The sequence below is a fragment of the Mustela nigripes genome, chromosome 9 (assembly GCF_022355385.1).
Source record: "Mustela nigripes isolate SB6536 chromosome 9, MUSNIG.SB6536, whole genome shotgun sequence".
Classification (NCBI taxonomy): Eukaryota; Metazoa; Chordata; class Mammalia; order Carnivora; family Mustelidae; genus Mustela; species Mustela nigripes.
In genome coordinates, this window is record NC_081565.1 from 36,492,080 (window position 1) to 36,505,431 (window position 13,352).

General features: G+C 42.9%; 1 protein-coding gene across 1 annotated transcript in view; it reads left to right on the forward strand.

Annotated features, from left to right (window-relative positions):
• The window catches only part of SPATA31F3 (SPATA31 subfamily F member 3), an 86,157-nt gene extending 73,417 nt beyond the window's left edge, over window positions 1-12,740 (forward strand). The window contains exons 3-6 of the mRNA XM_059410123.1: window positions 7,005-7,050; window positions 7,580-7,640; window positions 8,804-9,288; window positions 12,194-12,740. Of these exons, the coding sequence (XP_059266106.1) occupies window positions 7,005-7,050; window positions 7,580-7,640; window positions 8,804-9,288; window positions 12,194-12,660 (1,059 nt within the window). The 3' untranslated portion in view covers window positions 12,661-12,740. The remainder of the gene's footprint in view (window positions 1-7,004; window positions 7,051-7,579; window positions 7,641-8,803; window positions 9,289-12,193) is intronic.
• Window positions 12,741-13,352: the final 612 nt, after the last annotated feature.

Here is a 13,352-nt window from a genome sequence, read left to right on the forward strand (position 1 = left end):
GTTTTGGAAGGGAGTGGGGGTTAGGGTATAGGTGAGCCTGGTGGTGAGTATTAAGGAAGGCACGTGGAGCACTGGGTGTGGTGCATAAAAAATGAATCTTGGGGGCGCCTGGGTGGCTCAGTGGGTTAAGCCGCTGCCTTCGGCTCAGGTCATGATCTCAGAGTCCTGGGATCGAGTCCCGCATCGGGCTCTCTGCTCAGCGGAGAGCCTGCTTCTCTCTCTCTCTCTCTGCCTGCCTCTCCATCTACTTGTGATTTCTCTCTGTCAAATAAATAAATAAAATCTTTAAAAAAAAAAAATTAAAAAAAAATGAATCTTGGAACACTGAAAAATAAAACAAACAAACAAATAAATAAAAAAGAAAGACATTGTGTCAAAAAAAAAAAAAAACCCAACCCAGATTGACAATCTCTATCTTAATTGGACTTCTAATTATTTTTTAATTGTTTAGTCCAACTATATATAATGCAATTATATATATATGGTTGAATTTGTGGTTTGTTTTCCATTTATTTATTGACTTATTTATTTATTTTCTCCTTTACAGCTTTGTTTTGATTATTCAAATGCTTATTTTCAGTATTCTTTTTATATACTCTATTACTTTTTAGCTGTATCACTGGGGGGTTTTTTGTTTATAAATTAGTACTGTAGAAATTGTACAACCACCCTGAAATTACCACAATCTGCCATGAATTAACATCATATCATTCTTTGTAGAATGAATAAAAATCTTAAAGTATTATTTAAAAAAAGAGTGGCTGTCACCAAAAAGACAAGAAATAAAAAATGCTTGTGAGAAAAAGGAACACTTGTGCCCTGCTGGTGGGCATGTAAATTGATGCAGCCACTATGGAAAACATCATAGAGGTTCCTCAAAAAACTAAATATATAGCTACCATATAATCCAGTAGTCCTACTTCTGGGTATATAGCTGAAGGAAACAAAATCACTATATGTGAATGAATATATATGAAAGAATAAAGAATATGTGATACACACACACACACATACATACAATGGAATATTATGAGGTGTAAAAAAGGAAATCTTGCTTTTTGCAACAATAATAGATAAATCTTGAGGGCATTATGTTGAGTGAAAAGAAAAACAGTGGAAGACAAATACTGTATTATCTCATTTATATGTGTAATCTAAAAAAAAAATTCCTAAACTCACAGAAACAGAAAACAGATTGGTGGCTGTCAGTGGCAGGGGGTGAAGGGTGGAGGGAAAGCAGGGGAAGGTGGTTAAAAGGTACCAAAAGGCTTTTCAGATAGTTCATCTCCCTTGTTTGCTCTACTCTTCCAGTTAGAAGATTAATAAGTTCTGGGGATCTAATATACAGCATAGTGACTATAATTAACAATAATATATTTTGTATATTTGAGAGCTGCTGAGAGAGCAGATTTAATTTAAAAGTTTTCATCACAAGAAAAAAATTGTAACTGTGAGGAGATGGATGTTAAACTTACTTGGTAATCATTTTTTCAATATATACATAAATCATTATGTTGTGCACCTAAAACTAATACAATGTTATATGTCAATTATATCTCAGTAAAACCGGAAGGGGGTTGGGGTGGCAGTTGCCCGTATCTCCCAAATATACACCCAGACCTTGGTGCTTCATTTATTGAGGATTATTTTTGATACTTCATATATAGATTGCTAGACCCTGCCCCTAGATATTCTGACGAATTAAGTCTGGAATGAGGCCAGAAAATCTGTATTTCTACAGGCTTCCCAGTGATTCTGATGTAAGGCTAGGATGGAGAGCCACTGGAACAGATGACCTTTTAAAGTTAGTCATTAAGGGGACACCTGAGTGGCTCAGTGGGTTCAGGGTCTGCCTTCAGGTCTGGTTATGGAATCAAGTCCCGTGTTGTGCTCCTTGCTCAGCAGGGAGCCTGCTTCTCCCTCTGTCTGCCACTTCCCCTGCTTGTGCTTGTGCTCCCTCTCTCTGACAAATAAATTAATAAAATTTTTAATAAAAAAGAAAGTCACTAAGAGGGCGCCGGACCAGGAGCATTGGGTGGGCAAGTGCTGCCCTCTAGTGTCGCCAGCTTCTTGCTGCACTTAATGCATACTGCAACCTGCTGCATGAGCCCTGGTGGTCTTGCTGCCTGACACAGCTATTGAGTTTCCTGTCCAGCTCCTGCAAATTTTAACTCTTAGGCATTAATAAAAACACTTATGTATAAAAAAGTTGCTGCTGAATAGCACACTGTGCTTCTCTATCCCCAGAACCTCAACACATTTTAGATGTTCAGCAATATTTTCTGATACTGAGACACAGCAGTCAGAGTCATCAACTCTGAAGAGAGTCAACAACACAGAGTCAACAACTCTGAACAGTTTCCTGAAGAAATTCTACTATTACAGTAATTGTTGCACTGTGGCATAATCATGGAAGAAGATTCTAGCTTTGGCAAGAATCTGGAAACAAATGAGTGTGAATTTATGGTTGTGTATCCCTCCAGAGTCCATAGAGGCTTTTCAGGTAGTTCATCTCCCTTGTTTGCTCTTCACGATAAGCTGTGAAGCAGGAAGGGCAAATGTGAAGATCCATGCCCACATCCTTGATGTGTTCATCACATGAATGTGCCTTTGTTTGGGAAGACTCTGATCTCACAGTCCTAACTACTCAAGCACCTTTCATCAATGAGTACCAGCTCAATAAACAAACCTGTACTAAAGGCCTACTCTGCAAAAAACACCTAAGATTGTCTTTGGCTCTACCTCCTGAGTTTGGAGATAGGAACAAGGGTGAGTGAGTTGCTGGAGAGGGGTTCGCAGCAGATGGTTTTAACGGCTTAGTAGTGGGCTATCTGTAAGGTAAACAGTGCACTGCTTAGAACAGGTGCAAGGTTTGCACAATCTGGTGGTTTTGTCATGGGCAGGAGGTTAGGAGGAGACTGAGAACTGTTTCAGCAGTGAGAAGGCAGCAGGAGCTGCAGGAAGCTGAGCTGGTTGGGTAGGAAATACAAAATTCTGCTCATCTTCTCTTCATCCCACTGGTGAGAAAGGGAGTGTCCTAGGGTTCTGGAGGTGGCTGAACTCATGACACCTGACACTGGACTTCTGAGACTGACAACAATTTATTAATCATATGTATTCACAGCCCAGGGTAAAAAGGCACCAGTCACCATGCAGGGCCACGTTAGGTCATGCTAATGGAAGACAGAACTGTTGAAGTAGCCTAGAAGGCAGAAGCAGCTGCAGGAAGCAGGAGCAGTTTGGGTAGAAATAATAAAAGTTGAAGACTTTTTAATGTGCTGTTGGATCCTGTTGGGTAGGATCTTGTTGAGAATCTTAGCATCCATATTCATCAGTGATATTGGTCTGAAATTCTCCTTTTTGGTAGGGTCTTTGCCTGGTTTGGGGATCAGGGTAATGCTGGCTTCATAGAAAGAGTCTGGAAGTTTTCCTTCTGCTTCAATTTTTTGAAACAGCTTCAGGAGAATAGGTGTTATTTCTTCTTTGAAAGTTTGGTAGAATTCCCCAGGGAATCCATCAGGTCCTGGGCTCTTGTTTGTTGGGAGGTTTTTGATCACTGCTTCAATCTCGTTACTAGGTATCGATCTATTCAGGTTGTCGATTTCTTCCTGGTTCAATTTTGGGAGTTTTTGGTTTTCCAGGAATGCATCCATTTCATCTAGGTTGCTTAGCTTATTGGCATATAACTGTTGATAATAACTTCTGATGATTGTTTCTACTTCCTTGGTGTTAGCTGTGATCTCTCCCTTTTCATTCATAATTTTATTAATTGGGGCTTTCTCTCTTTTCTTTTGGATTAGTGTGGCCAATGGTTTATCGATGTTATTGATTCTTTCAAAAAACCAGCTTCTAGTTTCATTGATACGTTCTACTGTATCTCTGGTTTCTACCTCATTGATTTCAGCTCTAATCTTGATGATTTCCCTTCTTATGTGTGGAGTTGGTTTGATTTCTTGTTGATTCTCCAGTTCCTTAATGTATAGAGACAGTTGGTGTGTTCTGGATTTTTCAATTTTTTGAGGGAGGTTTGGATGGCTATGTATTTCCCCCTTAGGACCGCCTTTGCTGTATGCCATAGGTTTTGGACCGAAGTGTCTTCATTCTCATTGGTTTCCATGAATTGTTTCAGTTCTTCTTTGATCTCCTGGTTGATCCAAGCGTTCTTAAGCAAGGTGGTCTTTAGCTTCCAGGTGTTTGAGTTCCTTCTGAACTTTTCCTTGTGATTGAGCTCCAGTTTCAAAGCATTGTGATCTGAAAAAAACAAAAAACAAAAAACAATAAAGATATTAAAATAGCTCAAATTCATCCCATCATCAGGGGGAGACTCTTCTTAAGTTATGTTAAATGTAAGGATGACTTTTGTTTGTGTTTTGTTCTATATAAAAAGGACACTTAAAAACATTCACTGATCCATTTCTTTCCATTTTTTATTAAATCATTTTCAGAGTATTCTTCCCCATAGCTAATAAAGAAAATCCTTCATACTAATGATTGGTAGGGATATTTTTTGCCTTTTGTTTCTGAAATTATGGTATATATACTCAACATAAAATTTACTGTTTTAACTATTTTTAATGTATAGTTCAGTGTCATTTAATACATTTACAGTGTTGTGCAGTCATCTTCACTATCCATTTTCAGAACTCTTTCAACATCCCAAATAGAAACTCTGTACCCACTGAATAATAACTCCTTAATCCCTTCCTCCCCAAACTCTAGTAAGATTGAGCCTTGATTCACGTGAATTAGTTTTATCTTTGTAACTAGGTTTGTTAAGTGTCTTGAGAGAAGGCGGGTAACAACACAAATGTGTCTGTGCTTTTGATACTGCCTAGCTTAAGGATGAACTCAGATTGAATGCTCATCACACTGTCTGATGTTAGACTGGATGCTGGAGGAAGGACCAAGTAGCACTTTCAGAGATTTTCGGCCTAAGAATTTTGGGGTATGAGACCTCTCTTATCAGGGCAAGAATTTAAGGAATTTCCGGAGTCCTAGGGTGTTGGAGGCATCTCACAATGTCGACAAGGGCCATGAAGTTAACATTAATATGTCAATCTGTGGACATAAGAGTGGTGGGTAACTGAGGTTGGACAGGAAAAAGCTTGCCCTGCCTAAAGGTATTCAAATTCAGACTTCATAAAACATTTAGCCAAACATTCCAAACATGTTGGATTGAGCCAAAGAACCACAAGTTTGTATTCCTTAATCAGAAATGTTGCCAGTGACTCATCTCCAGAATAGGCAGGATGCTAAAAGATCTGTAGAGCTATTCTGGAAAATCAAGCTCCAGAAGAGAGCCTCATTTATGTGCCTCATGGAAGGCAGTATTTACAGTCTTTTCCCACCCATCCCAAGCTTGACCATAAACTGAGAGGAACCTTTCTTTAATTCTAGAAAGTTATTTTAAAAGACAAGAGCTATATCCTTTCCTTGACATATCAGGCATGATCTTCTTCTTGAACCTCTTTTTTAAAATATTTTTTTATAAACATATAATGTATTATTAGCCCCAGGGGTACAGGTCTGTGAATCGCCAGGTTTACACACTTCACAGCACTAACCATGGCACATACCCTCCCCAATGTCCATAATCCCACTCTTCTTGAGGCTCTTAATACTGACCACCAATTGCTTGTAACATCAAAATCCTGGGTTTTTTTTTTGGTTTTTTTTTTTTTTAGATTTTTATTTGTTTGTTTGAGAGAGAGAGCATGAGAAGGGGGAAGGTCAGAGGGAGAAGCAGACTCCCTGCCAAGCAGGGAGCCTGACTCGGGACTCGATCCCAGGACTCCAGGATCATGACCTAAGCTGAAAGCAGTTGTTTAACCAACTGAGCCACCCAGGTACCTCAAATCCTCATTTTCTAATAGTTAACAAGACAATGCATGTCCTAGCCTCTTGTGTGTTTTTTAGTTATCTTCCCAGTATAGGTGATGTAATATAGGGTTCCTCTGACCTAGCCACTCTCTCTCTCTTATAGGAAATGCTGTGTACATGAAGACTAACTTATCTTAGGATAGATGCCAGACTGTTGTCTTAAGAAGAGACCTAAGCCATAAGATTATAGGGAATACATGAAAAGATATATGCTGCCGGTGACCTTGGCACCTCTAGGGCCCAAGCTCTGCAACTCATACAGACAACCAGATACTTCATCTGAACACTGCATCACATGAGCTTCTCCCAGACAAATAAAGGTCTGTGATGCTCTACATGCCTTTTGAAATAGGAGAGCTTTGTGATGTAGTCTAGTGATCTGGTTCCATCTTCTGTGAGGCAGAGATGACAAGGTCTAGAATTTGGAGGCATTAAGTTCCAAGTCCCTGAAAGCCTAGGAAGAGGGATGGCTAGTGAGGTTTAGATTATGTTGACCCCTTCCTTTCTTCTGTGGGATGTTGGATATCCCTTATACACTTATGGCTCCATCATTATTATTGCATTAATTATTTGGCAAGTGAAAAAGAGCCACCAAGAATTAAGGTTGGGACCTAACAGGAGCTGTTGCCGGGTAGGGAAACACAATTACCATAACTAAACTGATTAAGCTTCAAACAAGATTTCATCCTCTTTCTTTCTCCTGTTACCCTGACCCCTACATTTTTATGGGGGTTTCCTCATGGATCCCTTAATAGATCCAAATTTGGGTTGATTCTTCTGGTTGGGAGACATTCAGGACCTTGGGTAGCTAAAATGCTTTGGCTTCTAGACCTCTTATCCTTTAATCTGCTCATATTTTCTCCTGTCTCATTCTGATATCCCCACAGAACTTGTTCAGGGAGTGGGGGTAGAGGTATATAGTATAGTAGAGCCTTAAAATGAATTAGTAATAAGAGAAGGGAAATGATGGGTGAAAAAGATAGAGTAGGGAAAAGAATGGTAGGAGAGTATATAAAATTGGAATATAGAAAAAGTTTGGGAAATATTTACAGATTTTGTCTCATTTAGAGACAAAAAGTAAAAGGTACCCCCAACTTAATACTCTTAACTTTCTTGTTTTCAAGCGTCACCGGAGAGTCAAACAAAGGGCTAAAGATAGAACATCAAGAGGTAAAGTCCTAGTTTCTCCTTGGACTCCCCTTGCTATGGGCAAGATTCTCTGATTCCTGACACACTCTGACCCCTGGAACAAGTAGCCAGGTGCTCTAACCACTGAAGGCTCCTATTGCCCCAGCTGACAAATTCTCCCAGAAGACTTTCTTGGGTGGGAAATCAGAGCCTAGGAATGTCCCAAAATTCTCTACCTTACACCTGCCCCTGGGAATGAAGAATGAGGAAGTAGGACAGAAGCCTTTTTTTTTTGTTTTATAGTTTTACCACCCTGTGGAAGTCACCTCATGTCTCAGTCCATGATCCAGGAAATGGGAGTCTCATGATCCTGCCTCACTCACAGTGTGGTTGTGATGATCAAGTGAAATTGGGTCCAGGACAGCATGTTGCAATGGGTTAAATTGTACACAGACATGCCTTAGAGCATTGACTCTTGGGGTTTTCAATCTGCTCTTACTCAAGGCCTTCAGCTTCCTACAGGATATCCCTGCATCCTCTCATTTCTTGTAACACTGTTGTGTTTTTTCAGCTAGGAAACATTCCCGAGAAGAAACTGAGAAGCCGTGGGAGCTGCTGTCTATCATGAAAAGGTGATCCCTTCTTTGTGGTCTCCAAACTCTCAGCCTGGCCTGTGATGATTTCTCTGCTTGGCCTGGGGCAGGGAGGAGAAGAGGGATAATGTCTGGGAGGGAGTCAGACACAGTGGATGGTGAAGACTGGTTGAGAGGGTTGCCAGGGCAGAGGGGGATCAGGTGTCTCAGGTAGGAGGAGTCTCCCAGTTCTGCTCTGGCTAGGTTCACAGTGGTCCTGAAATTCAGGATTTCACTACTATGTGATTCACTGAAGATGCTACATGAGTTTGCACTCAGCCACAGACAAGTTATCCAGTCAAGAGAATAGGCAAATGCCTGCACAAATAAATGACCATGCCATATTCCCTTTACAGTTACAGCTATTCAAGGGCAGACCCCTGGGAACCTGCTGATATTGTTTTGTCTTCAGGGAGGCCAACTCCTGGGACAGCCCTCAGAAACGAGCCTGTCATCCTCTTAAAAGCTCCAGGAATGGGACTGGCTCTCAAGAGATGCTATGTATAGGATCTAGGACACTCCATAATCCCCAGAATGTGGAGTTCCCACAAAGACCTCATTTTCCCACAGTTTAGGAATATGAATGCCAGACTATGGCCTTCTTAATCCCAGATGAGTCTGACTCTCCGTTCTCCCTGGTAATGTTCCTGGTGATGCCCCATCAGCTAACCATTGGCTGCCCACTTCTGCCTTGTTCCTTTTTCCTGGTTCAGCTTCTCAACATAGATCAACAGAGAATGTACCCCACCTCCTAGTCTCTCGTGGCCTGCATTTCCATGGATTGTCTGAGACCTTGCCCAACAAGCTCCAGACCCTCAGCCCAGCCCAGCCCAACATAACTATAGCATTTTCCTAGGAGGAAAAGAGGGGTGGATAAATACCTGGGGGTATAGGCCCAAAGGCTCCCAGGACTATGGGAGGGTGAACCAAATCTCCAGGCCACAAATATTCAAAGAGGCAGGTGTTGGGATGCCTGGGTGGCTCAGACGGTTAAGTATCTCACTCTTGCTGTCAGCTTGGGTCTTAATCTCAGGGTTCTGAGTTCAAGCTTTGCTCTGAGCTCCATGCTAGGTGTGGAGCCTATTTAAAAAAGCAAACCAAGCCAAACAAACAAAGAGGCAGGTGTCACTCCATCAGTAACTGTTGCCATCTTCCCTTCCCAGCCAGGGCTGGCTTCCTAAGGAGGGAAGTGTGAGGCGGCTCCTGTGTGCAGATCCTTCCTGCCCCATCTGCAATGCTGTGGCTCTAGAGATTCAGCAGTTGCTGGCGGGTGAGAACACCCTGATCTCTCCCCCTTCATCGGGGCCATCGCAGGGCTCCTCTTGCCTGGAGAATTTGTCCATGTCTAGTCTCTCTTTGGAGCAGAGTCAGGGTTCCCTGCTCTCCAAAGATCTTTCACTTCCATCTGTAACCCCCACAAAGTTACAATTAACGGATCAGAAATCCTTAACACAGTCAGCTGCCCAATCAACCAGTGTCAGCCTCCAAGATCACCAGGCTGAACTCCTTCAGCGAAGGAAGGGATTTGAAGTGCCAGATGTGTCCAGGGATGCAGGAGCTCGGTCTTCTTCAAGTGAGGAGCCTAGGATTTCTGTGAATCAGGAGGACAAGAGGAAGAGCCACTCTGAATGTGTGCTGGAAAAACAAGGTCAGCTGCCCTTGAATATCTGATTCTCTTTCTTTCCCTGAATTCAGAACTCATGAACCTGAAACACCCCATTGCCTTGCATGTGCCTATTTCCCCAAACCTTAAGTACACGTATATAAATGCATGCATTTCTATACCTGAGGGCTTCCAGGATCTTTAGAAGAGTTCCTCTGACAGCTTATAACACATAGCCTCAGATACTTTCCAAGCCTGGGAGGAAAAAAACCAGTCATTTCTTTAATCATAATGCTACCTCTAAGGCCGCTATTGAAAATATGGGGTATCTTCCTGATCCTGGGTTCATGAGAGTTGAGCCATTCCACCCAAACTTTCTGGTTTATAGAAGGATCCACTATGAACCCAGAGCAAATACCACTGCAAGCAAATCCCAAACTCCATAGCTCTGGCTCTACCCTCTACTACATTTCAATTTCTAAGTGGTCTCTATCCATTGCCTGGAGGACCTACTGAGCCTGCAGTGTGCTATCTGCAGCAGAAACATAGCTACCTTTCTGTGGTTCCTCTTTTCTACACAATGAGTCCTCAGTCTCCCCATAAAGATCTCTCCACAAAAGGGAAGCCCAGTCCCCTTATTCTTCAAGAATTTCTTCATAATCTCTCTACTGTCTAAAATTTCCTTCACCTAAGTTAGCCCCACCTTCTTTCCACATTCCCAAATTTGGGCTTCTCCATCTGACTAACAACGAACCCATTTCAATATCTCATTTCCTCCTCTGGCCAAGTGTGAAGACTTAGAGCAGCACCAGCTGCAAAGGCAGCTATATCTTCAGTGGGGTTTGCCAGCTGTTGCCCAGAAATCTCTGTAGGTGCAGAGAACCATATAAAATAAGCCCTGAGACATGGTTCCGCTTGTCCCCAGGGGCCTACCTGTTAGGAGAAACCCCTTTCAGTCTGCAAGAGGGAGGTGGTGTTTCCCTGGAACATGCCCAAAGCTGCTTGAGTTCTACTTTCAGAAGTTGTTGATTTAGCAAATTGATTCACTATTGCAAGGGTCTGCCCCCAAAGATCCAGCAGTCCAAACAGTTGCTCCTATCTCCTCCTGACCAGCAGCCCCTGCCCCAGAGCAGCACACTGACCAATGTGAGTGTCCCCTTAGCTTGCAGACCTAGAGGCCAGTGGAGATAGTGAGTTGTTTTGATCCACTGTGGCAGCAGGGCCAGTCCACAGTTGCTTGCCCAGGCTAAGGCACTGTTGCAAAGGTACGGTGACTACAGGGGTGGGGAAAACTGCTGGGGCAGTTTTCATGTTCACATTTGCAGCTGTTGGGACTAGAAATCATTGGGCCTGCAGCATTCCAAGGGCCTGACAATAGCTTGGTTCCCTTGTGCTCAGAAAGAAAGTTTCTAGATGTAGTGGTAGCTGTCAGCCCTTACATGGATCAGGAAGCCACATCCTCAACACTGATAGGCCTTGACCAGCAGCAACAAGCCCCACTTGATGCTGTCACTGATCATTCTGGTCAGCACCTGCCTGGGTATCTTCCCACGGGGCCACTGAGAAACTGGAGACAAGTTTTGGCCTTACTGTCAGGGCTGCCAGCTTTTTATTATGTGGCTTTCTCCAAGGCCATGACCACAGAAATCACTGGCCAATCTGCATTCACAGAGATGTGCCTGGGGCTTTTGAGGGCCCAGTATAACCTATGGCTCAATATCATCTAAACATCAATGTATAAGTCCTGGGCCAGGTTTTCAAGATGCCAGTGAGACTTGTTCTGACAATATATAAGCATTCCAGGTTGAAGTATAGGTGAATGGAGATGGTGCCTCTAAAGAGCCAGACATATTGCTGCCCCCTGTTCACTCAAGATATCCATCTTGCCCAAACTTAATTTTAATCTGAAAAATTCCTGTAGATACATTTGGGAAGTCTTATAAAGAAAAAGGAGTCCAGGAACAAATTGTGGCTGTCCCAAGGAATATCTAGAAGTCCTTTCAGAGTCTAAACAAGCAAGGAAAAACATTGCTCCAGGATCTCCCCATCCCACCAGGCATCATCCCATGGGCTCTAGAATGTTCCACCTTAAAGAATAGCTTGCAGATAAACTAAGACAGTGCAGGAGAACCAAAAGCAAGCTAGTCCCAACTGGCTTCCAAGATCTCACAACCCACTGGCGACACAACAGGGGCCCAGATGCTTTGCATTCACCTGGAGGCCATGTGAACAAACTCAGCCTGGAGGAGCCCTGGAACACTTATCCCTGCAAAGGTGAGCACAACTCCCTACCCCAGCAGAGAGAACAAAGGATCCAGGAAGACTTAAAGCAACAGAGAATCACAGACAAGGGGGGTTCAGTTTTGAAGCTCTCCCTATCCAGAGAAAACATCTACTCTGCTGAGGCCAGGAGGGACACTAATAAATAGAACTCTTAGTGCCCCTGACTTCCCAAATGTATCTCCAGGATCTTTCTCAGGATTTTAGTTAGGTCAAGATAGTTTCCTTGAGTGAGTTGGAACTAGTAAGGATCTGTCTGGATCTGCAGAGCCACTATTTCTATCCTCTCAGCTGACTTATCCCTGTCAGCACCTTCACAAGTTTCCCCTTCACTTTGAGTTCCTAGAGTATCCCCTAGGATTCCTTGGGTCAAAAGGCCAGATGAGAATGGTCTGCAAGGCTGTTAAAGCAGGCTGAATGACCTCATCCAAATAAGGATTCCTCAGAATGCCAAAACTAGAGTCCCAGAGCTTAATGGGCCAGACCTTACATGGCCAATTTACTGGGTAATTATTTGCTGGAGCAAACTGTTAAGTCCAGCATTTAAAGTGACCACATTTTTGAGATCCTAACTTTGCAGGGCCAAAATTTATAGGGCCACACTTTCTAGGGTCAAAAGCTACAGGGTCTAGTAAAAGCAGCCCATATTCACAAGATCTCATTCTTCCAGAAGCTGCAGAAGCTGGCTTGGAAGATAAGGTGAAGCACTTTCCACACTGGATTAATCCTGAGATGAAAGGTCAAGGGCATAAAGAATCCATTCTCCTCTCTAAGGATGAAACAGTTCCCAAAACCATGACAAAAAAGGTTGAGAAGACTCCATCCCTGACTGGACACCCTGTGAGAGGAGCCAAGTTGGAGAAGAAAACAGAGGAGGAGGGCATGACCTTCTTTGATGCCCCCCAGTCTCTGGACAATGAACTCAAGGAACAATCCCTTCAGCCCAGACACTCCTGGTTCCTGTGCCCTTCCCGAGATGGCTCCAAGCATTGTCCTCAGCTGACTTTTGCCACTCAACTAGAAAATCCATCCCACTTCTCAGCTCTCACCTCAGCAGAAGGCACTGATCTACACAAAGAGAATACCCAGTCCAGGAAAAAGGAGTTCATAGGTTCCCAATCCTCTGCACGCCCATGAAAAAGGCTGTCATCATTTCTGTTAATGTGCAGGTGAGGCAGGACCCTCTCCAAATATACTCTATACCTCTAAGCAAAGAACCCTCTGTTTCTGCTTCCTTATTTCTAAGGTTGTGTGTGATATAGAGAGTAAAGAAGGTATATAATACTTGACATACAGAATAGGAGCTTAAATATGTATTTCAAATAGATCAGCATTTTCCATACAACTCTTTCAGTCCCAATCTGAACTATGGATTGGGAGACTTCAGCAAAGAAGGAAGACCCTTGTCCAAGGTGCATGGAAGGTGCACCAGGCTTGATTTCTATCATGTCTTCCTGTGGCATCTATGAGCCCTATAGGAGCAATGTGGACATGAGAATAGTATAAGAAGTAGCAGCCAGGAATCTAGTGCATTTTTGGCCCATAGGCACAATTCACCAATAACTTCTTTATATGCCCAGAGTCTGAAGGGAGGTTTTTTTTTACAGGAGTGTCACATTGCTCATCCTTGATAAACACAAAAGCATACAGGTAATGTGACATGTGTCAGAAGCAAATGATAGACTCTCCCCTCTCTGAACGCTGTTATTACTGATTAGATCTTTAAAAGGACTAATCATCTGGGAGTCTGCTGCAGCCTGTTGCCAGTTTGACCCCCATTGCCTTTCAGTTGCATGGAATAAATGCCTCCTAGAATGAAGATCAGTTGA